Consider the following 26,323-nt stretch of genomic DNA (forward strand, 5'->3'; position numbering starts at 1 on the left):
GATAGATATGAGATAGATAGATATATATGAGATAGATAGATAGATAGATATGAGATAGATAGATAGATAGATATGAGATAGATAGATAGATAGATATGAGATAGATAGATAGATAGATAGATAGACAGATATGAGATAGATAGATAGATAGATATGAGATAGATAGATAGATAGATAGATAGATATGAGATAGATAGATAGATAGATATGAGATAGATAGATAGATATGAGATAGATAGATAGATATGAGATAGATAGATAGACAGATATGAGATAGATAGATAGATAGATATGAGATAGATAGATATGAGATAGATAGATAGATAGATAGATATGAGATAGATAGATAGATAGATAGATAGATAGATAGATAGATAGATAGATAGATATGAGATAGATAGATAGATATGAGATAGATAGATAGATATGAGATAGATAGATAGATAGATAGATAGATAGATATGAGATAGATAGATATGAGATAGATAGATAGATAGATATGAGATAGATAGATATGAGATAGATAGATAGATAGATATGAGATAGATAGATATGAGATAGATAGATAGATAGATAGATAGATATGAGATAGATAGATAGATAGATAGATAGATAGATAGATATGAGATAGATAGATAGATAGATAGATAGATAGATAGATATGAGATAGATAGATAGATAGATATGAGATAGATAGATAGATAGATATGAGATAGATAGATAGATAGATATGAGATAGATAGATAGATAGATAGATAGATAGATAGATAGATAGATAGATAGATAGATAGATATGAGATAGATAGATAGATATGAGATAGATAGATAGATAGATAGATAGATAGATAGATAGATAGATAGATAGATAGATATGAGATAGATAGATAGATAGATAGATAGATAGATAGATAGATAGATAGATATGAGATAGATATGAGATAGATAGATAGATAGATAGATATGAGATAGATAGATAGATAGACAGATATGAGATAGATAGATAGATATGAGATAGATAGATAGATAGATATGAGATAGATAGATATGAGATAGATAGATAGATAGATAGATATGAGATAGATAGATATGAGATAGATAGATATGAGATAGATAGATAGATAGATAGATAGATAGATATGAGATAGATAGATAGATAGATATGAGATAGATAGATAGATAGATATGAGATAGATAGATAGATATGAGATAGATAGATATGAGATAGATAGATAGATATGAGATAGATATGAGATAGATAGATAGATATGAGATAGATAGATAGATAGATATGAGATAGATAGATAGATAGATAGATATGAGATAGATAGATAGATAGACAGATATGAGATAGATAGATAGATAGATATGAGATAGATAGATAGATAGATATGAGATAGATAGATAGATATGAGATAGATAGATAGATAGATAGATATGAGATAGATAGATATGAGATAGATAGATAGATAGATAGATATGAGATAGATAGATATGAGATAGATAGATATGAGATAGATAGATAGATATGAGATAGATAGATAGATATGAGATAGATAGATAGATAGATGAGATAGATAGATATGAGATAGATAGATAGATATGAGATAGATAGATATGAGATAGATAGATAGATAGATAGATATGAGATAGATAGATAGATATGAGATAGATAGATAGATAGATATGAGATAGATAGATAGATAGATATGAGATAGATAGATAGATATGAGATAGATAGATAGATAGATATGAGATAGATAGATAGATAGATATGAGATAGATAGATAGATAGATAGATAGATAGATAGATAGATAGATAGATAGACAGATATGAGATAGATAGATAGATAGATATGAGATAGATAGATAGATAGATAGATAGATAGATAGATAGATAGATAGATATGAGATAGATAGATAGATAGATATGAGATAGATAGATAGATATGAGATAGATAGATAGATATGAGATAGATAGATAGACAGATATGAGATATATCTATCTATCTATCTATCTATCTCATATCTAGATAGATAGATAGACAGATATGAGATAGATAGATAGATAGATATGAGATAGATAGATATGAGATAGATAGATAGATAGATATGAGATAGATAGATAGATAGATAGATATGAGATAGATAGATAGATATGAGATAGATAGATAGATATGAGATAGATAGATAGATATGAGATAGATAGATAGATATGAGATAGATAGATAGATATGAGATAGATAGATATGAGATAGATAGATAGATATGAGATAGATAGATATGAGATAGATAGATAGATAGATATGAGATAGATAGATATGAGATAGATAGATAGATAGATATGAGATAGATAGATATGAGATAGATATGAGATAGATAGATAGATAGATATGAGATAGATAGATAGATAGATATGAGATAGATAGATAGATAGATAGATAGATAGATATGAGATAGATAGATATGAGATAGATAGATAGATATGAGATAGATAGATAGATATGAGATAGATATGAGATAGATAGATATGAGATAGATAGATAGATATGAGATAGATAGATAGATAGATAGATATGAGATAGATAGATAGATAGATATGAGATAGATAGATATGAGATAGATAGATAGATATATGAGATAGATAGATATATGAGATAGATATATGAGATAGATAGATATATAGATATGAGATAGATAGATAGATATGAGATAGATATGAGATAGATAGATATATAGATATGAGATAGATAGATAGATAGATATGAGATAGATAGATATGAGATAGATAGATATGAGATAGATAGATAGATATGAGATAGATAGATAGATAGATATGAGATAGATAGATATGAGATAGATAGATATGAGATAGATAGATATGAGATAGATAGATATGAGATAGATAGATAGATAGATAGATAGATAGATAGATATGAGATAGATAGATAGATATGAGATAGATAGATAGATATGAGATAGATAGATAGATAGATATGAGATAGATAGATAGATATGAGATAGATAGATAGATATGAGATAGATAGATAGATAGATAGATATGAGATAGATAGATATGAGATAGATAGATAGATAGATATGAGATAGATAGATATGAGATAGATAGATAGATATGAGATAGATAGATATGAGATAGATAGATAGATAGATATGAGATAGATAGATATGAGATAGATAGATAGATAGATAGACAGATATGAGATAGATAGATAGATAGATATGAGATAGATAGATAGATAGATATGAGATAGATAGATAGATATGAGATAGATAGATAGATAGATAGATATGAGATAGATAGATATGAGATAGATAGATAGATAGATAGATATGAGATAGATAGATATGAGATAGATAGATATGAGATAGATAGATAGATATGAGATAGATAGATAGATATGAGATAGATAGATAGATAGATGAGATAGATAGATATGAGATAGATAGATAGATATGAGATAGATAGATATGAGATAGATAGATAGATAGATAGATATGAGATAGATAGATAGATATGAGATAGATAGATAGATAGATATGAGATAGATAGATAGATAGATATGAGATAGATAGATAGATATGAGATAGATAGATAGATAGATATGAGATAGATAGATAGATAGATATGAGATAGATAGATAGATAGATAGATAGATAGATAGATAGATAGATAGACAGATATGAGATAGATAGATAGATAGATATGAGATAGATAGATAGATAGATAGATAGATAGATAGATAGATAGATAGATATGAGATAGATAGATAGATAGATATGAGATAGATAGATAGATATGAGATAGATAGATAGATATGAGATAGATAGATAGACAGATATGAGATATATCTATCTATCTATCTATCTATCTCATATCTAGATAGATAGATAGACAGATATGAGATAGATAGATAGATAGATATGAGATAGATAGATATGAGATAGATAGATAGATAGATATGAGATAGATAGATAGATAGATAGATATGAGATAGATAGATAGATATGAGATAGATAGATAGATATGAGATAGATAGATAGATATGAGATAGATAGATAGATATGAGATAGATAGATAGATATGAGATAGATAGATATGAGATAGATAGATAGATATGAGATAGATAGATATGAGATAGATAGATAGATAGATATGAGATAGATAGATATGAGATAGATAGATAGATAGATATGAGATAGATAGATATGAGATAGATATGAGATAGATAGATAGATAGATATGAGATAGATAGATAGATAGATATGAGATAGATAGATAGATAGATAGATAGATAGATATGAGATAGATAGATATGAGATAGATAGATAGATATGAGATAGATAGATAGATATGAGATAGATATGAGATAGATAGATATGAGATAGATAGATAGATATGAGATAGATAGATAGATAGATAGATATGAGATAGATAGATAGATAGATATGAGATAGATAGATATGAGATAGATAGATAGATATATGAGATAGATAGATATATGAGATAGATATATGAGATAGATAGATATATAGATATGAGATAGATAGATAGATATGAGATAGATATGAGATAGATAGATATATAGATATGAGATAGATAGATAGATAGATATGAGATAGATAGATATGAGATAGATAGATATGAGATAGATAGATAGATATGAGATAGATAGATAGATAGATATGAGATAGATAGATATGAGATAGATAGATATGAGATAGATAGATATGAGATAGATAGATATGAGATAGATAGATAGATAGATAGATAGATAGATAGATAGATATGAGATAGATAGATAGATATGAGATAGATAGATAGATATGAGATAGATAGATAGATAGATATGAGATAGATAGATAGATATGAGATAGATAGATAGATATGAGATAGATAGATAGATAGATAGATATGAGATAGATAGATATGAGATAGATAGATAGATAGATATGAGATAGATAGATATGAGATAGATAGATAGATATGAGATAGATAGATATGAGATAGATAGATAGATAGATATGAGATAGATAGATATGAGATAGATAGATAGATAGATATGAGATAGATAGATATGAGATAGATAGATAGATAGATATGAGATAGATAGATATGAGATAGATAGATAGATAGATAGATATGAGATAGATAGATAGATATGAGATAGATAGATATGAGATAGATAGATATGAGATAGATAGATATGAGATAGATAGATAGATATGAGATAGATAGATATGAGATAGATAGATAGATAGATAGATATGAGATAGATAGATATGAGATAGATAGATAGATAGATAGATAGATATGAGATAGATAGATATGAGATAGATAGATATGAGATAGATAGATAGATAGATATGAGATAGATAGATATGAGATAGATAGATAGATAGATATGAGATAGATAGATAGATATGAGATAGATAGATATGAGATAGATAGATATGAGATAGATAGATATGAGATAGATAGATAGATATGAGATAGATAGATAGATAGATAGATATGAGATAGATAGATATGAGATAGATAGATAGATATGAGATAGATAGATATGAGATAGATAGATAGATGTGACATATGAGATAGATAGATAGAAGTTCGGCTCTCATTTTGGGGTACATACGGCTTTTTTGATCACTTTTATTGCGTTTTTTGGGAGTCAAAATGCTAAAAATTAGCATTTTGCCTCAGTTTTTTGGGTTTTTTTTAAATGCTTTTTAGTTTTTACCTTGCAGGATAAAATGTGTTTTCAATGTATTGTACGCGTCGTCATGGACGCGTGGTTACCAAACATGTGGCATTCTTTTTAATTTTTTTTATGCTAATGAGAAAAAGCATTAAAAAAGGGTTTAACTTTTTTTTTACATTTTTATTTTTTGTACTTTATTTTTCTCTTCTTTTTACACCATCTGTGTCCCTCTGAGGGAATTACAGTGCAGGACTGCAGATCGCTGCGATAAGGCATGGCAGGACTTCACTCCTGCCATGCCTTATCTCTTATTATAGCACTCATAGGCAATGGCAACACAGGACGCCGGTATCTGGCGTCCTGTTGCCACAGCAACCAGCCGGGCTCTCGCGATGTTATCACGAGAGCCGGCTGAAGTCACAGAGATAGCGCGCTCCCTCTGTGAACCTTTTCCCTGCCGCAAGCTACTTAGATCGCAGCAGGGAAGGGGTTAACAGCAGGTGGGCGCATCTCTGATGCCACCCGCTGTCGCAGCGGGAGGCCGACTACTAGTGACAGCCGTCTCCCGCTGCGGGATAGTGCGAAATCTGCTAACATCTCGCGCTATCCCTATGACGTAAGGGTACATTATGGGGTGGGAAGGGGTTAGAGGTTGACACTAGAGATGAGTGAACACGCTCGGATAAGTCAGTTATTCAAGCGAGCCTCGGGGGGGGGGGGGGATGCTCTCACACCTCTTCTTTATGAAGCTAATATTATAAGGGCCTTCTTTGGATCAGACCCGATTCAGTGACTCTGCATAACCCGTCCAGCTTGGTGTTGAGCCATAAGATTGTGCTGCTGGTATCCATTTTTTCTAGTTTGTTGAGAAATGTCACTATTATATATAAATTTATTTTTAATAACCCTGTATCTCCCCCTACCCCGTGTTTTACAGTTCTCACGCCCCTCTTATATGCCGCTGCCCCCTGATGCCGTGCAGAAACATTGGCCAACAGGCATGGATGGGGTTCCGGCCACATGTGAAGCCAGATTCTGCATCCTCAGCCAAACAGAGCAGTGAAGCTGTAAGTAAGTACCATTCCCCTCCACAACCATCAGCAGAATACGATCCACAGCTTATGGCAGTCTGTATTCAGTACAGAGAAGTTGTGTTCATCTACAGAGTCCTCAGCACTCACAGCAGCGGGATAGGACTCTGTCTCCTTACCCCATGTTTCTGGATAGCCACATTGGTCAGGTGCACAAACATATTGTCCAGCTCGCTCGTACTGGGGGTGTACTTTACAGTGCAGAAACGACAGAATCCAAGCTTGTACCTAGAAGGGAAAGAATATCATCAGATGATGTCTCAGTAGATGACAGTGGGAGACCAGAGGAGGGATTCTCTCTGTGATGCCTTGTGAATCCCTGTGTCATGCTCCGCCCCGTCAGGACTTGCATTAGGCCCGACACATTATGTTTGGCTGGAGTGGCCATTTAATACTTTTATTAGGCATTATAGCAATAGCCATTCCACAACAGTTTGAGTGTTTTTTAATTCACTATATGCTATAAATTACATTTTTAGGAGCCACTGCGGTGAAAACACATTTTCCATCCCCCCACCCCCCATCTGATTGCCTGTCACACTCTGGAAGTCTCCTCTGTGTATTGCAGCCACTTCCATGAAGTGCAGCCCCCTGTCTGATGCTTACCAGGAACCATATTGATAGTGAGATTTTTAACTTTTAGTTTCACATCTATCCAAAGACCATTTTTTTGTCTGCAGGAGGAACAACCAAACTACTAATGACCACTTGTCAGTTAGTATGTATGTATGTAGGTGCTTCTCATGCTTTGCCCCTGGTGTCATCATGGCAGGTCCTACAACATATATAAAACACAGAGCCTGACCGACAGAAGAAAACCACAGTTAGGGCTCTTGGAAGGGGAGGACAAAAATAACAAAATGAGAATACAACTTAGCCATTATTATCTCAGATACAACTCAGCAGGTCCTGACAGGAGACACCAACCTACCGCCACCACAGAGATCCAGCGGACTGAAGGACCTTCGATGAGGTCACTGCTATGGGAGGAGCTATTCTGCAGTTTGATAGAAGAGATCCTCTCAGGGCTCGAACCCATGACCTCTTGCATTCTAGTCGGAAGTTCTCTCCGCTTTCTGTATTTCCCAGTTACCAAGTTTTCGCCTCTTGGTCCGGACCCCGCCTTTGTTCCTGATTGCATTTCCTATATAAGCCTAGCCCTGCCACTTCTTCAGTGCGCGATTATTGAGCTCCTAACCTGTAATCAAGCTCCAATGCCGTCTTCTCCTCTGCTACTACAACCGTAACCACCTGCTAACGACACAGCTTCCACTTGACTACGCTTCCTGCCTCATCTTTTGTACTGCAACCGTGACCATCTGCCAACGACCCAGCTTCCTCCTGACTACTCTCCCATCCGGCTCGGTTACTACACTTGGGCTCCAATTCAGTGCCGGTAAGACTTTAAAAAATAATCAACCCAAAAATGGAGTCCGTAGTGAGCATGTTTAGGAAACAAGTCACAGAACTCCAGGAATTTTGTGCCTACTAGCAAGAGAAAGGGGCTACAGCGACAGCTCTTGGAGTTGCGCAACTCTGCGCCAAACGTCCGCATGCCACTGCCAGCAAAAGTTGCAGTCAATCTTCGCCAATATCAGGGTTTCTTAAAATCAATGCCAGAATCCAAATGCAGCCTACCCTGTTTACCAGTAAGCAGAAAAATATATTCTTTATTATTAACCTCCTCACTGACGAAGCGCTTGCCTGGGCCTCGCCATACATAGAGATTACCAGCAATCTCCTCAACAGCCTCGTTACCTTCACGACTGCTATGGATTAGAGATGAGCGAACGTATTCGGTAAGGGCGATTTCGCAATCGAGCACCGCGATTTTCGAGTACTTCACTACTCGGGTGAAAAGTACTCGGGTGCGCCGGGGGTGAGCGGGGGGTTGCAGAGGGGAGTGGGGGGTAGCAGCGGGGAACAGGGGGGAGCCCTCTCTCTCTCCCTCTCCCCCCCACTCCCCGCTGCAACCCCCCGCTCACCCGAGTACTTTTCACCCGAGTAGTGAAGTACTCAAAAATCGCGGTGCTCGATTGCGAAATCGCCCTTACCGAGTACGTTCGCTCACCTCTACTATGGATCAAATCTTCGATGATCGGAACCGCTGTGCCATGGCTGAAGGGAGGTTGCATAATCTACAATAAGGGCGATGTTCTGTTGCAGAATATACTGAAGAATTTCACTGCTTGACAAATGGCACCACATGGAATCCTGCTGCACAACAGCCAATTTCAGCCAATTTCCCCAGGGACTATCTGAGTGGGTAAAAGATGAACTTCCCAGAGTGGAGACTGCTGATAATTTGGAAGACTTCATTCAGTTATGCATTAGGATTGACCTGCCTTCTATACCGGGAAAGATCTTTGAACAAATTAAACCGTCTGTATGCAAGTCCTTGGAGTAATTAACCAGAGCCAGCATGGGTTTGTAACAAACAAGTTGGGCCAGACTATTCTAATTCCAAAAAGGCAAACCCAATTCTGGGATGTACTAAGAGAAGCATAGAGTCTAGATCACGTGAGGTCATTATCCCCCTCTACTCTTCCTTAGTCAGACCTCATCTGGAATACTGTGTCCAGTTCTGGGCACCCCACTTTAAAAAAGACCTACACAAACTGGAGCAAGTTCAGAGAAGAGTTACCAAGATGGTGAGCGGTCTGCAAATCATGTCCTATGAGGAACAGTTAAAGGATCTGGGAATGTTTAGCTTGCAAAAAAGAAGGCTGAGAGGAGACTTAATAGCAGTCTACAAATATCTGAAGGGCTGTCACAGTGCAGAGGGATCAGCCCTATTCTCATCTGCACAAGGGAAGACTAGAAGCAATGGGATGAAACTGAAAGGGAGGAGACACAGATTAGATATTAGACAGTGAGGGGGATCAATAAGTGGGACAGGTTACCACGGGAGGTGGGGAGTTCTTCTTCAATAAAAGTGTTCAAACAAAGGCTGGACAGACATCTGTCAGGGATGATTTAGTGATCCTGCACTGAGCAGGGGGTCGGACCCGATGACCCTGGAGGAAAGTAAACGTCACAGCAAACCACTTTAAGCCCAGATGGTCTGGTGGAGAGACTCGCATTGCCCACAGTGCACTCTTTTGGCCATTCTCTCTTTGAGTGTTGTGTGACATGGATGATGTCTCCTACGTCATCCACAGTCCCATCAAAATCTGTGTCATGCCAAAAACCAGCATATGCATGGATCGTTTAGCCCCAATGTCCGCATAAACAACCGGAGAGTGGGTGACATAAGAGACATCATCTAGGTCAGTGGTGGCGAACCTATGGCACGCAAAGCCCTCCCTGCTGGCACGCGTTGCCATCGGCCACTCACCACGTTAGTGAATACCAGCAGGGGCCGCGGCTCCCCTGCTGGCATTCACTAAGCAGCACTGCTATGTGCGCTGATCCCCGCCGCATATTACCTTTTTCTTCCCCACTTCTGCCCTAATCAGCAATTCCAGCAATCTGATGGGTTGTTTGGTGAATCAGTCAGAATTGCTGACTACGGCAGAAGTGCGACAGAAAAAATTAATATGCATCCCGCTCACACTGATGTCAGTGTGCAGCCGGGGTTCTCCTCCCCCCTCCTCCAACGACTCCTACTTGGTTCCACGAGAGCAGGGGAGGAGGCGTTCGGCAGCACACTGACGTCAGTGTGCACCTGCTATCAGCGCTGCTGGAGGGCGCGTCGGGCAGAGGAGGAGCGGTGCTTCCACAAGGAGGAGGGGGTAAGTAAGTGGGTCTCTGGGTGGAATGGGGGGCCGCTGTGGGATGTCACTGTGCTACTAAAGGGCCACTGTAGAGCGTCACTGTGCTACTTGGGTGCCGCTGTGGACTGTCACTGTGCTACTTGGGGGCCGCTGTGGACTGTCACTGTGCTACTTGGGGGCCGCTGTGGACTGTCACTGTGCTATTGGGGGCCGCTGTGGACTGTCACTGTGCTACTTGGGGGCCGCTGTGGACTGTCACTGTGCTACTTGGGGGCCGCTGTGGACTGTCACTGTGCTACTTGAAGGGGGGGGGGGTGTCACTGTGATAATGGGGGGGCCGCTGCTGGGGGTCACTGTGATACTGGGGGGCCGCTGCTGGGGGTGGGATCACTGTGATACTGGGGGCCACTGTGATACTGGGGGCCGCTGTGCGGGGAGGGAGGGGGTCACGATTATACTGGGGGCCGCTGTGAGGAAGGGGGTCATTACTACCGCTGGGGGTGTTATACCTGCTCTGTGATTGGCCAGCAGTGATCACCATAATTAGGAAATTGTGGCGGCTATCTTGGCCACCCAAAAATGTCACCAAGCGGCAGCGGAATCAAATGCCAAACACCACAATTAACTACAGATAATGTACTCCTTTCATCCTTCGGTCCTGGGCCAGAATTTTCCCGAAACTGAAGAATTGTAGAATTTGCAATGCTGTGATCATTTATATAAAGGCACTGAAATGCTCCTGTACTGTTTGTGGGAATGGAGAGCTCATCACAGTGTAATACTATGCTAAAGTCGGAAAGGGAATTAAAAAACATGAAAAAAAAAAGGAATTAGAGGGTAGCCCCTATAGGTGGCACTAGAGAGGCCATTCCCCTCCACTTAGAGGAGAGCCATTTCCCAGTTTTGGAAGAGAAGCGTACATAAGACATATCTATCGCTGACCATTACTTACATGTAACACTTGAGTGGTCGGTATGTAGTCACAAGCACGTACAGACGGAGATCAAATTTCTTCCCACCGATCAGCAAGGGATTGTCGATATATAAGGAGATGACATAGGCCTCCTTAGAAGACTGCGACACAAACCTGAAAGATGGAACGATATGCAGATATTTGCCAGCTGTATTATGAATGGACCCTTATACGTGAATACGGGGGGCCATATGCAGCCAGATCACACAGTGACACCAACATTCAGCTCAGCTCCTCAGGCCAGGAGGCTCATTTTAGGCTCTGGTCACATCGCATCCCGTTGTGGGAGCAGGAAAGTGTTATATACAACAGGATACACATAGTATTACTATATCTTTTCATAAGCTTCTCACATCAGCCTACGCAAACACGCATAATTATATATTCTAGGCAGTAGCTAAATGGTTAACTTGTTCAATATTATACACTAGAATGTTTTCATCCCAGTGGCCAAGTGTGGTATTGCAGGCCAAGTTCCAATTTATTTCAATGATAACTCAACATGCAATACCAAGCCTAGCCACTACAGATAGAACAGAGCTGTCTGCTTCCTGCAGAAATCAGCTCAGTACACCAGGTGATCTGTAGGCGGCCCCAGCTGATGGAACCCCTCCAATCTACTATTGATGACCTGTCCTGACGACAGACCATCAATAGTGTACAGCCTCTTTAAGTGATAAAATTCTATTTGCCTGTAGTCGCCACAGAATACTTCATAAATGTCTGACAGGTGCAGCGCCCAGAGGTGCAACAGTCAGTATCAAGGTCCCCTGACCCTTGTCCCGCTGGCCTTCGCACTCAGGTGGGGAATGAATGGAGAAACGATCACCCATGTACAAAACTCTCTCCATTCTTTTTTATGGGAGTTTTGCAGCAAATGTGCTTGACTGTCTCTGTGACTACCAAAGAAGTGAATGAAGGGAGGTGTGCACATGTGCAGCCACTTCTCCGTTCCTTCCTTACCTGGATGCAGGTGGGATGAGGTTGGGAGACTCCCATTCTGGAGATAAGTGTGGGACCTGCATGTATCAGACACTTATGTCATCATCCTGTAGATAAGGTGGGAATCCCCCCTTAAGTGTGCGATGCTGTCATACATATTCTGTGTGGCAGTTCAGTTCCACCAAGCAGCTACATAGAATATGCCCTCAATTCAATAATCTTCATTAGTCCCCTTAAAGAGATGTCGGAATCTTCTATCACTTACGAGGACGTCTTGCTATCTCTCGACCACTTCTTAATCTGCGATAGCTTGTTGATGAGAAATATGCCTTTCCCTTGGGCTTTTCCACAAGGTTTCATGATCCAGGTGCTGGATGGGTTTTTCCGAAATTCTTCTACGAATAAGTTATAATCAGCTGGAAGCATGAAGGTGACCGGCACAAAATCTAGGAGAGGACACAGAGATGGAAGGCATTAGATAGACACATCTTACCGTTTTCGGCAAGAGTATAGCCATCACTGCAAGTTTGCAACGTTGGTAGAGGAGTGGATGCCATTACAGGATTATCGCTGCTGCCGCACGACCTGCCCTCTGACCACCAGGGGGGCTGCCTGCTCCAGTAAGAAGGGGAATAGGAGCACAGGGCAGAATAGACAGGCCCTGGTATTGGGGGACTCCATTACAAGGGAACAGACAGGGCAATCTTCCACAAAGACCGGGATCGTCAAACGGTGTGTTGTCTTCCTGGCGCTCGAGTTCCACACATCGCGGATCAGGTTGACAGATTACTGGGAGGGGCTGGTGAGGATCCAGCGGTCATGGGGCACATTGGCACCAATGACAAAGTTAGAAGTAGGTGGAGTCCTTAAAACTGATTTCGGGGAACTAGGATGGAAGCTCAGAACAAGGACCTCCAAAGTTGTATTTTCTGAAATATTACCTGTACCTCGTGCCACACCAGAAAGGCAGCGGGAGATTAGGGAGGTAAGCAAGTGACTCACAAGTTAGTACAGGAGGGGTTTGGGTTCCTGGAGAACTGGGCTGACTTTGCTGTTGGCTACAGGTTCTACCATAAGGACGGGCTGCATCTCGATGGGGAGGGGGCAGCTGTGCTGGGGTAGGAGAAGATGGCTAGAAAGCTGGAGGAGTGTGTAAACTAGGGACTTGGGGGGGATGGGGGGGGGGGGGAGACACTGTAGACAGTGACCTGGGACTAAGTGATAGAAATGTTTTTTCACAGGTTTGGACTATAAAGTAATGGAGATGGGGGTGGAGCAGTGGGAGGGTTTAGTACAGTTAAGGCCTATTTACACCAGCAAATGACAGTGTGAGTGACAGCTTTGAGCGATCATTTTGTATAAACTATTAAGTAGCTACTTAATAGCAATAAAGTGTGCAAATGAAGCCTTAGCTGAAAGCAGTTAATAGCCTGAAGGCTATTATGTGCACTCAGATCCTTTGTTCTCCACGGGGAAACAATGCTATCAGCACTACCTGTGAAGAACTGCTGATAAGAGTAAAGGACGATTTTTAGGTTGGACTGAATTTAACGATCAGTTAGTAGTGCCCGAAAAGCAGACGATGGCCGCGCATTTAGACGTAACGATTATCACTAAAACGATCGCCGATTAGCGATTTTTTAGCGATCATTAGCTGGTGTAAATGGGCCTTTAGTCTCTATGGGTTGAAATACATGGAGGGGAAAACAGCAATAAAATCCTCATAGGGGTTTTCTATAGGCCACCAAATATAATAGAAGCTACTGAAAAGCTATTACTGAGGCAAATAGATAAAGCAGCAAATCAGAATGAGTTAATTATTATGGGGGACTTTGACCCCTTAGTGACCAAGCCTGTTTGCGCCTTAGTGACAGAGCTAAATTTTGGAAATCTGACATTTCTCACTTTAACATAGAATATCTCCATAAAGGTTTTGCATATCCAAGTGATTCTGACAATGTTTTTTCGTCACATGTTGTACTTCATTTAAGTGGTAAAACTATACCAATAGAATTTGTGTTTATTTATTAAAAGCGCCAAAATTGGTAACATTTTGAAAAAATTTGTCATTTTTTCACATTTCCAATTTCAATATCTCAAATACGTGCAAACATATTATACACATTTTTGATAAGATATATATTTCCATCTGTTTACTTTATTCTGGAAGCACATTAGGGAAAACTTTCATTTTTTTTAACCATTTAGGAGACGTACAAATTTAACATTAATTATTAACATTTTGAGGAACACTTTGTTTTCCTGCACCAAGCCAAGATCATAAAGGCTCATAGGGGTCAGAAGGATAGATATGCCCAAGAATTATCTCATTTTAAAAACTACACCCCTAACTGTGTTCACTGAGGGGGTCAGGAGGATTTTTACCCCACAGGTTTTTTTTCAGGAGTTAATGCAATTTAGAGAAGAAAAAAAATAGTTTCACATTTTTGCAAATACGTCATTTTAAAGGCGTTTTTTTCTATAGTGCACATGAAAATGAGGATTTACACCCCAAAATGGATACCCCTGTTTGTCCTGTGTTCAGAAACATACTCATTGTGGCCCTAATCTTATGTCTGTATACATAATGGGGCCCAAACTGAAAGGAGCAGCCGGTGGCTTTCAGAACAGACATTTTGCTTGAAGTCGTTTTAGACCCCATTGCCCACTTGTAGAACCCTTGAGCAGCCAAAACGATGGAGAACCCCCACAAATGTACAGAATACATAGGAATGAAGACTTTCACCACAAAATGGATCCCCCCGTTTGTCCCGTGTTCAGAAACATACCCATTGTAGGCCCAATCTACTTACAGGACACATGGCAAGGCCTATAATGGAAGGAACACCCGTTGGATTTCAGGGCACAACTGAATACATTCCAGGCCCCATTGCCCACTTGTGCAGAAAAAAAAATGGACTCCCTAAAAATAATCCCCCCCCCCCCCTTTTGGTAGTCGAGAGCATGGAGATTTCACGGGTGGCCGCGGTGAGCAGTCCCTGGTCACATGATCGCCATTATCCAATGGATAACGGCGATCACGTACAAGTTAAGAAGTTAGTTGAAGTTTCATCTCCCCACACCGATGTGATCACGATGGACATATCAGAACCTGAGCGGGTACAAAAAGACAGACAACTAAATAAACCGAATGGGTGGACTACAATACACAGAGAGGTTATCAAAATTGGGGTTATTTAGTTTAGAAAAAAAGACGGCTGAGGGGCGACCTAATAACTATGTATTAATATATCAGGGGTCAGTACAGAGAGCTCTACATCTTCTATTTATACCCAGGACTGTGAGAAGGGGGCGCTCTCTTCATCTAGAGGAGAGAAGGTTTCATCACTGATATAGAAGGGGGGTCTTTACTGTAAGAGCAGTGAGACTATGGAACTCTCTGCCTGCGGATGCGGTGATGGCCATGTGTATTTCGGTAGGGAGCAGGAGATTAGCAGCTGCCAAACAGATCCATAAACATTTCCTGGCACAACAAAAGATTAGACAATCTAATCTAATCGAACCGATCCTTCGTTCCTCTGACAGTAAATAACTGGAATTCAGGGTTAAAGACGACTATCGGCAATCCCACCACCATTAATCTAAAGTTTATGGCTAGCTTAAAGGGGACGTCCCACAAAAGGAACTTACCCCTATCTACAGGATAGGGAATGAGTATTTAATTAGTGGAGGTCTGACGCTGGGACCCCTGCCAATCACGAGAACAGGGGTCCCAAAGGTCACTAAATGAATGAAGTGGCGGTCACATTCATTTCAATTGGACTGACAGAGATAACTGAGCGCTTGTACTCCACCATCGCAGTGTGCATGCGTGATCGCCGCTTCACTCATTCAAGATTTCTATAGGTGATAAATGTCTGATTGCTGGGACCCTCATCTATCATGAGAACTGGGGTCCTGTATCCCCTTTTCTTCCCCACTGCAGGATCTTGAATGGCGTGGCGGGCGAGCATGCATAGGGACACTCCATTCAAAGCTTTGGGAGTGCCCTAGAGAAGCTCAGCACAGCGCTAGGTTATGGTAGGTAGGCCCAAAGAGCTGAAAGAAGCTTTAGCGCACATGATTGGCTGCAGATGCATTCAAGCTCCTCCTTACTGCAGAGAGGAGGTAAGGGGAACACGGGACCCACAGAGATCAGATCAGGAAATGCCCCTTTAACCCCTCAGTGACCAGCCTATTTAGTGCCTTAAGGACCAAAGACATTTTCATTGTCGCATTGCAAGACACACAACTTATTTGCATAGCCGCATGAGGGCTTGTTTTTTGGGACCAGTTGTATTTTCTAATGGCCCCACTCTGGGGTACATATAATGCATTGTAGAACTTTTGTTCGATTTTTTTTTTTGGGGTGGGAAAGGAAAAAAAAAAATCCAGAAATTCCGCAATTGGTTTCGGTTTTGAAACGTTTACCATTTGGTAAAGATAACACGATAACCTTCTCATCTGATCAGCAGGATTATTGTGACGCCAAGTTTATAGAGCTTTTTATTTTTTGCTACTTTTGTACAATAAAAACACATTTTTAAAGAAAAACAATTGAATCTGCATCGCTGCATTTTTAGACTAATAACTACAGATGAGCGAGCATACTCGGCCACGCCCCTTTTTTGCCCGAGCGCCGCCATTTTCGAGTACTTCCGTACTGGGGCGAAAAGATTCGGGGGGCCCCGTGGGTGAGTGGGGGGTTGCAGCGGGGAGTGGGGGGGAGAAGGAGAGAGGGCTCCCCCCTGTTCCCCACTGCTACCCCCCGCTCCGCCACACCTCCCCCCGCCGCTCCCCAAATCTTTTCACCCGAGTACTGAAGTACTCGAAAATCGTGGTGCTCGATCGAGTAATTACTCGAAACGAGTAGGTTCGCTCATCTCTACTAATAACGCTTTTATGGAGCTCTGTGAGGGCTTGTTTTTTTACGGTACGGGTTGTAGTTCTTATTGGTTCCATTTTGAGGCACGTGTGACTTTTGGGTTACCTTTTAGCCTTTTTAGTTGCATTTTATCCACTCCAAACATTTTTTTTTTGTGGGGGAAAGGTGTATTTTTAAATTAGACTTTATTGAACTTTTTTTGATGCTATTGAGCACTATGATGGTACACTGCATTACTTATGTAGTGCAGTCTACTCCGCCTTTTACAGCAACCTATTAAATTCTACCAGAGGCGGGGACTAATACGCTGAGTTACATGGCCAACATGGAGAGCTTTGTCAGGCTTCGATCTGCCATGGGAACCTTTAGGTTGGACTTCCAGCTGCCAAAGGGTGACAGAAGGAGCCCCCTCTCCCTGTCATCTGCTTACATGCTGCAGTTGCTCTTGACTGTGGCAGGTAGGATCTGAGGTTTCTCCGCTGCTGGCAGTTAGAGCAGAAGACTGGCTGTCAGTCAGCCAAGCCACCGTCTTCACAAGATGCATGTGAAGATCTAAAGCCCATTAGTGAGGTCAGTAAAAAGGCGTATTGTGGTTATTAAGGGGTGAAGAGATGATCGGAAGAAAGAGGGAGAAAAGACTAAAAGACTCAGCACCAAAATGTCTATGTCTAACTCCTATCCGTATGATTAGAGGAACAGCAGCTCTGAAGCACACGCTGCAGCTCTAACTATATCTAAAGGCCAGGCAGCACTCATGACAACATGCGAATATTATGTAGCAGAAAGCTATGGAAGAATAAGGAAAGGATGAACATCAGCTTGGCAGTCGGACCATGGCGCTGCCCGGCGCTACCTGCCCTACTCATCAGATGGCTTGGCCCAGAGTTTTCCCTAAAATAGAGCACAACCAGCAAAAACAGGAGTTGGGAACGAATGGGACGTGAGGTGGGAACAGAGGATACTGACCCCCACCCCAGTATTTCACTGACCTAAATAGAGATATTTGCCATTTTCGTCTTTCTCGGCCAGCGGGCTGCCTTCCTTCTCCATCTCTTTCCGGTACCTCTTGATGTTTTTCACCATCAGATCCTTCCTGGTGAGCTCATAGTGATTAGGGAAGTGATTGACGAGTTGGTCGTCAGACAAGCGGAACCCGGTCTCTACGCTGAAGCAGTTTCTGATGGTCTGCACGCTCATCCTGGAAGGCAATTAACAGGGGATGAATGGGCCGAGTGATGACCCCGCTGTATATGAGGGGTCCGACAATGGGGGCCGCTACAGAAATATCATCCTGACCACCCTAGGTAAATAAACCTTAAAGGGGTACTCCATCTTACCTTTATGGCACATCCACAGGATATACCATAAAGTCTGATAGATGCAAGTCCCACCTCTATAGAACCAGGATCCCCCGATCCCATCCCGACTCACCTCAATTGTGCATCAGAGAAGTTACAGAAACAGTATTTCACAGTATTCTCAATATATCTTAGTTTGCTGTCAGTGTATGGAAACCCCACTCCATTCATTCAGGGTTCTTCAGAACCTACGTTCTTGTGATCGGTGGAGGTCCCAGCGGTCGGACCACCCCTGATCAGATAGTTATCTAGGCAAAACTCAATAAGGAGGTCTTTAAGTTTTTAAAGCAGCCCTCCGGTTTTGAGGCAACATTCTGACTCAGGATCGGGAAGGGGTGAGGGGGTATATTACCTGCAGCTTTCTTCTCTCTTGGCCCTTCAATCTGCCAGTTCTGGCTGCCGTATTTGGTTATCCAAGATGGCTGATGCAATCTTCAGACTACCTAATCTCCATAGTGCATTTCAATAGCATTATACCTGCTCTAGGATTGGCCAGAACAGCTCACATGATTGGTGCTGGCCAATCAGAGAGCAGTGTGTTCATTAGGAAATGGTTGACCAAAAATGAGACACCAAACTGGCAGATCAGGAGGACAGCAGAGAAGAACTGCAGGTAATATAACCACTCCGGTCCCAGGACACAGTTTCGTCCCACACCCAGCGGGTCACCTTAATATGTGAATGACATCTCCGCCCATGGCGATGTTCTTACCAGTAGAAGTTCCAATCATCGCTCTCCGACACCTGGGTCCATCCCCGCTTCTCGAAGTTATTAATCAGCACCGACTTCTCGATATCCGTCACCCACTTCAGTTTTCCCGACATGGCTCTAGATGGAGAAAGAGGAGAGATTACACGGCCAGTACTTGGCTGGGCGCAGGAGATAAGGGGCGCCAGATGGGTACGCCTTCACTTATCTCCGGGGGTTTAATAGGTTGGCCAGGTAAAATCTTCACTGTCCTACAAGTCCTTCATCCCTATGATGGACAAGAGATGATCGGTGAGTCTTGCCAGAGATGACCATACCAATCTACGGTCTACGGCCGGCTTACAACGTTTGCCACCCCCTTTCTATTAGTGATTCTATCAATAGGGCCGGGTACAAAGTGCCCCCAAAAACATTACTAGTGCATGCCACAAAATACTCTTCCCGATGCCAGACCCCCATAACTGGCCTGTAATGACGCTCAGATACAGAAGTGAAAAAAACAGAAACTTTTTTGGCACAACATAAAAAATGTTTTCCCCCTCAGCGGTGATCAGCGGGACCCCTCGGTCACCGGACACACACGGAGCCTGCGGTCACGTTGTAGCGGATCAGGACGGACTGATGCAATGGCTTCTGGGATGTCGCGGATCATCATGGTGGGCGGTATGTAGACTCTAACACTACCGGAGAGGAAACATGACAAGGTGTAAGGTCGGAGGAACGTGGAGGACGTCACTATGGTCACCACCGGCCCGGCCGATCCATCTGTCACCGCGCGCTTCATTGTGATAATGATAGGGGGCGCCCCATCCTGTTGGAAGGGGAATCCTGGGATCTCCTGCCCGGCTGCGGCAGAAGCCATATCTGTAGCGGTATGAGATCCCGGGATTGTTTCCTCCTGGATGAAGAAGGGGCCGCACACCATCCTGCAGGTTACAGCGCAGAACGCCCTCCCCGCGGGGAGTCCCGCAGACCGGTGAGATCCCCTCCCAGATTCTGGCATTACGCTTGTTGCCCGGATGGTGGAAGGCGGCTTCATCACTAAACACTGAAGACTCCATCGCTTCCCGTTAGTCTGCAGACCATCGCAAAAACGTCATCGCGCTTTGTCGTCCGCGCCAGTAACGATTACAACCAGGAGGGATGACATCATAAGCGTCTGACGTTCTGCTGTCCTACGTGGGTGGCACCGCCCGCCATCATGGTCGCACGGTTCACAGTACTGGTAGTGCCGCCAGTGCGACCTCACACCCCATACCGCGTCTGACTCCCTTACACCGTACTCACCGCGGGACGCAGCCGGATCCGTAGGTGTGACTGCAGGTTGGTTTTAAACCATTTTGAATTCTGCATCAAAACATTTATTTGAAAATATTAATTACATTTTCATTGCAAAAAGGTGACCTTTTGCTTTAGACGCCGAGCCGCCCGTCACTGAGGGGTTAAATGTACCCTCCATGTCTGATCACATGACTCCATCTAGCAGGTGTATACAGAGGGGGTCACATGTATACGTTATCCCTGCACACAACCATTATACCTTATAACCCCATCCATTATCAGCTTATAATATACTCACAGTGCAGCCCTGCAAGGAGGAGCAACTCACACATCCACTTCCGGGTCATCTCCATGGTAACCACAGAAGCCGGCTGGTATCCTCCTCTCTGTATAGTAAGAGGACTAGCGCCACCTGGCGGCAGCTAGGTGTAACGGCAAGACATGAAATGAATGATGTCGCTCATGATACTTCAGAATGAGAGCTGGAATCTGATTAGTTGCCAATGGCAACCGCTCCACTTTTCCTTTGCACCAGTTTGGATCCCCTTTTCAGCCTCTCCATTGAAATCTATCAGCCGAAATCCGCCGTGTATCTGGACCATACTGCGGATTTAGGCCGGCTTCACACAAGCATAAGCGTATTTATGCGGAATGAAAGTTGCGTATTTGCCCGCGCATCGGGGGATTTTACTGTACTTTTTGTGCATGCACCGATGCTCCCAACTATTAAAATGGTCGAAATTCTGTAATGAATGCCAGATGTGTTCATTTCCTGCGCAAATGCACAGGAAAATAGAGCCGCTCCGTTCTGTTCTGCGCACGCAAAATATGCGCTTATGAATGATTGTGTTCTATTTTCTGTGTGCTGCACGTGCAAAAGTTTCATGTGCAAATACATCCATCAGAATACGGCATTGAAGGGGTTTTCCCAGCAGCGCCGGGTACACGGAAGCCACTGCTCCGGCCCTGTGTAGTGGCCAGTGCTTGTAATTACAGGTTGGGGGTCACTTGAATCAATGAGAGCTGCGCCTGCAACTACAAACGCCACCATGACGCAGGGGGGCAGAGAAGCGGCTCCGGCTCTGACAGCTGGCGCTGCCTGGAAATCCCCTTTAAATTCCACGCCGTATGTCAATCTCCACAGCATATGAACGAAATATTGAGAATCGCATCCACCATGCTGCTACTGTAAATGCCGCGGATTTTCCGAACAGAGGGTCCGCATGGAAAATCTGTGGCAAATCCGCCCTGTGAGACCATGGCCTAGTAGCCTGTGAGGTGTAGGGCGTCCTGAGCAACCGGGCGTCATCAGGTCGGCCGGCGTCAGCGTCCGCGAATCTGACAGAATGATAATTACCCTCCCACGTATCTCTCAGCGTCAGGCGATATGAAGACTGAACGACTTTCACGCGGATGGAACAGGCCGCACAACACACCGCAATGTGCGGTAAATTCCGTACCAAAATCCACAGTACCTGACAAAAAAAAAAACGTTAGCGTGACCTCAGTCTAAGGCTAATATCACATGGGTGAGCGAGATATCGGGCTGTGAAACTCGGCCCGATATCGCCTTCAGGAACGTGCCATTTCCCTGCGGATATGAGGCGTTTTTGTGTCAAGCGCCTTGCATGACTCCAGTGGTAAACCTCGTATTGCACTTGCGTGTGCATCGCGCGCCGTGCAATATTTTTGCCGACCCCGTTCAAAACAATTGGCGAAGTGTTCTGAGGGAACGTCCAAAAATAGGCATACTGCGATGGGATGCGGGTAGAAATCGCTCATGTGTATGAATGGGGCTTATATTCGTGCGAGATTTTCTCGGCCGTGTGAAATCGGCGTAACCGTGTATTTACACGGGTGATTTTCCAGTGCGATTTCCGTGCGTTGGGAGAGGCACGGAAAAGAACCGCTTATTTTCCATAGGTGTATTTACATGGGCGAGTTTTGCTGCGAGATTCTGTTTAAGAATCGCCCATTCTTCCGTATTTAAGAGAAAAATAAATAAAAATCGCACATCGCGGATAGATAGAGCAGCCGCCATTTTTTATTCTCTCAACATGGCATCAGTGAAAACATCGCAGATGGGAAGGTCCATGTGCTGCATTGGTTTCATCATCTGCATTTGCACTGACTCTGGCATAAGGCAAAAATCACGCGATTTTCTCGCCTGTGCGTACCCACCCTTAAGGCCGGCTTTCCACGAGCGCATGCATATTTGCGTGCGCCTGAGCGCTGCATTTCAATGGAGTGAACGTATTTGTGTGTTTTACTGTACTTTTTGAACACACAATCATGTTGATTTGCGCGGCAAACAAAGACGCACCGAATTAAATGGCTAATTAGTCTCCATACGTTCCAGATGTGTTCTTTTTCCTTACGCAGTCTTTCACGCATCTCCTTGCGTATTGCGCGCACATTTGCGCAATCTTATTGACTTCTATAGGGGCTTTTGGTGCATAAATACGCAGAAAAACAAAGCATGCTCATTTTTGTTTTTACATAAGTGAAAGGCATGCGCAAATTACGGAAATCGGAACAAACCCATTGAAACGAGTGGGTTCTATTCACTCTGTATTACGCGTGATATATGGAGTATATTTACGCCCAAGTGCGAACATATTTGTTATTTCTTCAGCACATCGGCGCCTCTTATCAAAACTGGACAGCGAGAAATTGTAACCGGTTTCTTCCCTGTTTCTCCCCACCGACAGCTGCTAAAACTGTCAGAATTGGCGCACGCTGCTGACAAATATCTGATATCCATGTGGCGGTATTACACAGCCTGCCTGATTCCCACTGACATGTTCAGGCGCTGCAGGAAGGTTGTCACTGCTTTGTCCCTCAGTGACAACAACTCTCTGGGGGAGGTGCAGACTGTCTCCACCCCAAAGACTTGGAACTCAAGTGAAAGTAAGCTCATTACCACCGCCTGCAAGTGACGCTGCTGTGAGTATATACTCTCCACTCCTATATACTATGCACAATACATAGAATATACTCCATGGACCGTAGCATAACACTATATCCTACTGCTTCTGTCTCTTCTAGGGCAGCTGTCGCTTCCACCAAGACAAATAAGGTAGATGGAAACAGTTTCCAAAGTTTTGCAGAACTTTTGTGACTTTGTAACTTTTTTAATACTACTATGTTTGCATCTACTGCATGTCGCTGGTATATGACTGCTTAGGCTAAACTCACATCTGTGATAGGGATTCCATTATGGCAGCAGCAAAACAGAATCCCCCCGATGGACGGACCGAATGGACCCTATTGACTCTGATGGGGTCTGCTCAGTTCCTGCACCTATTTGACTTTTTGATTGGGCATTGCATGTCGGATCAGTCCCGGAGGCTTTAAACGGAGCCTCCAACGCAGATGTTTCTGTTTGGTCTGCGAAGTTTGCTTCAGATTTGCCCAACCACACAATGAAAGGGTTAACAGTGTCGCCCATCATAATGCTCCCTATCGAAATTCCACCTTGTACGGTTTTCGTATGGATTATGGTGGTGCGCCGTTTTAGGTTCTTACATGATGGGACCTCGAAGCTAAACAGAAGCCGAGCGCAAACAGTAACATAAAAACAGTCATTATGTGATAATCATCTCCCGACGACGCAGGGTTCCTTTGTCCCTTGCAAAACAATCGGTCGGCACGTGCGGGACGTTCCTTGTTCCGCATCTCAGTGTTTTGGGATTAAACTGGACATATGTCTCGGAGGTGGCAAGTATTCAGAAAACAAAATCCGTGACAAAGATCCAATGGCTACTTGTGATAAAGCTGCTCTTGCTGAAGGGGGCGCCAAAGATAACATGGCGCCTGAGATTTGCAACCGCCACGAACTGTATAGCACTGTTATTACATTAGGGCCCTTGTAGGCGAGATGATTATCGTTCAGATTCTCGCTGGATCGCGGTGATCTGAATGATCATTCAGTGTAAATGCTGCCAGTGACTGCACAACGAATGACAATTCATTCACTTATTGATCGTTGTTCAGTTTTGTCCGGCATAAAAGTCAAATAACGATCAGTGTAAATAGTGGAGGGCGATCGGAGCAATCTCTGCGTCCATTACTACTAACAGAATGGTATAATATGGCTCGATATGGCGGTATTTACTTGCATTATATGGCACTGCTATTTAGGCAATGTGCCGTATATTATGTTTGCACACTATGGTGAAGGCAGCACTATGTAGCATTGCTGTTTAGGGAACTAGATGGAACTTTTTTGGCCACTATATGGCGGTGTTATTTGTGAACCATAACATATGTCACTTATTAGAGGACAGTTATTTGTACACTGGATGGCAGATATCTCACGTATTTGGCTTCACACGAGCAGATTTGCACACGCATGAGCATAGTGTTTTTGCGGACTGAACTATACTTTTTTGCGCACGCCTCGGCGTATTTTACTGTACTTTTTCAACTCACTAGACATGATCATTTGTGTGCGGCAGACAAAGATGCACCGACAGCTAATTAGTCTTAATGAGTTCCAGATGTGTTCTTTTTCCAGCAGAATTACATAGAGTTTTACGCATCTCCTATTGAGCACGCATTAGTGCACTCCCCATAGACTTCTATGGGGACCCTAGGTGCGCAAGGTTCTTTGGTGCGCCCAAAATGCCTGTGCAAATACGGAAATGTGAACAAACCCTTTAAAATCAATGGGTTCTATTGTCTGCATATTGCGTGCACAATATGCCAAGCTGGCCTAAGGGGTTGTGTGGGTCATATCAAAACTGTACATCGGGCATCGGGCAGGCAGGGGTTAAAAATAACAAACTGAAGGTACTTTTAGAGGGGTAAATTATCGCCCAAAAATTCAGGCGATAATTGCCCCATGTACGTGCAGCCGCCAGCAGGGCACTAAAACCCAGAGACTATCAGTCTGTGTATACAGTTAGTGAATGGAGATCTCCTTGTGAAAGCACAGGAGGGACAGCTCTCCCATTTAAAGGGACCTTTAGGGTGTTTTCACACTTGTGTGAGCAGCCTCCATTGTTTGGCTTTGTTCTGGAAGTCAAATAACTGCAAAAGCAGTGTGCAAGTGCCAGATGGTTCAGCACCACCGCTCCCATCCTCACTGCTGTGTCCCCAGCAGATCCAGCACCACAGCTCCCCTACTCACTGCTCCATTCCTCAGCTGGTCCAGCACCACCACTCCTATACTCACTATTCAATTCCCTACCTGGTCCAGCACCACCACTCCTATACTCACTATTCAATTCCCTACCTGGTCCAGCACCATGCACCCATCCTCACTGCTCTATCCCCAGCTGGTCCAGGACCTCTGCTCCCATCCTTGCTGCTCCATCCTCAGCTGGTCCGGCAGAACCACTCCCATGCTCACTGCTCCATCCTCAGCTGGTCCAGCACCAGCACTCCCATCCTCACAGCTCCTCTGTACCCCTACTTGTCCAGCACCACGGCTCCCATTCTTACTGCTCCTTCCCACAGCTGGTCCAGCACCACCGCTCTTATCCTCACTGCTCGGTCCCCACTTTGTCTAGCACCACCGCTTCCATCTTCACTGCTCCATTCCCCAGCTGGTCCAGCACTATCGCTCCCATCCTCACTGCTCCTTCCCCAGCTGGTCCAGCACCACCACTCCACTCCTCACTTCTTCATCCCCATCAGGTCCAGCA

At 43.0% G+C, this 26,323-nt stretch overlaps 1 protein-coding gene across 2 annotated transcripts in view; it reads right to left on the bottom strand.

The window, feature by feature from the left end:
- TTLL1 (TTL family tubulin polyglutamylase complex subunit L1) overlaps positions 1 to 21,024 on the bottom strand; it is a 40,033-nt gene extending 19,009 nt beyond the window's left edge. Inside the window, exons 1-6 of one of the 2 annotated variants that reach the window (XM_066590361.1) lie at positions 20,971 to 21,024; positions 19,395 to 19,511; positions 18,314 to 18,522; positions 12,705 to 12,885; positions 11,477 to 11,611; positions 6,928 to 7,036 (exon numbers count right to left, since the gene is read on the bottom strand). In XM_066590361.1, coding sequence (XP_066446458.1) covers positions 6,928 to 7,036; positions 11,477 to 11,611; positions 12,705 to 12,885; positions 18,314 to 18,522; positions 19,395 to 19,507 — 747 coding nt within the window. In that variant the 5' untranslated portion in view covers positions 19,508 to 19,511; positions 20,971 to 21,024. Of the gene's footprint in view, positions 1 to 6,927; positions 7,037 to 11,476; positions 11,612 to 12,704; positions 12,886 to 18,313; positions 18,523 to 19,394; positions 19,512 to 20,678; positions 20,738 to 20,970 lie in introns of those variants that run through there. The other variant, XM_066590362.1, reaches the window with a different exon arrangement.
- Positions 21,025 to 26,323: the final 5,299 nt, after the last annotated feature.

The sequence above is a fragment of the Eleutherodactylus coqui genome, chromosome 2 (genome assembly GCF_035609145.1).
Source record: "Eleutherodactylus coqui strain aEleCoq1 chromosome 2, aEleCoq1.hap1, whole genome shotgun sequence".
Lineage (NCBI taxonomy): Eukaryota > Metazoa > Chordata > Amphibia > Anura > Eleutherodactylidae > Eleutherodactylus > Eleutherodactylus coqui.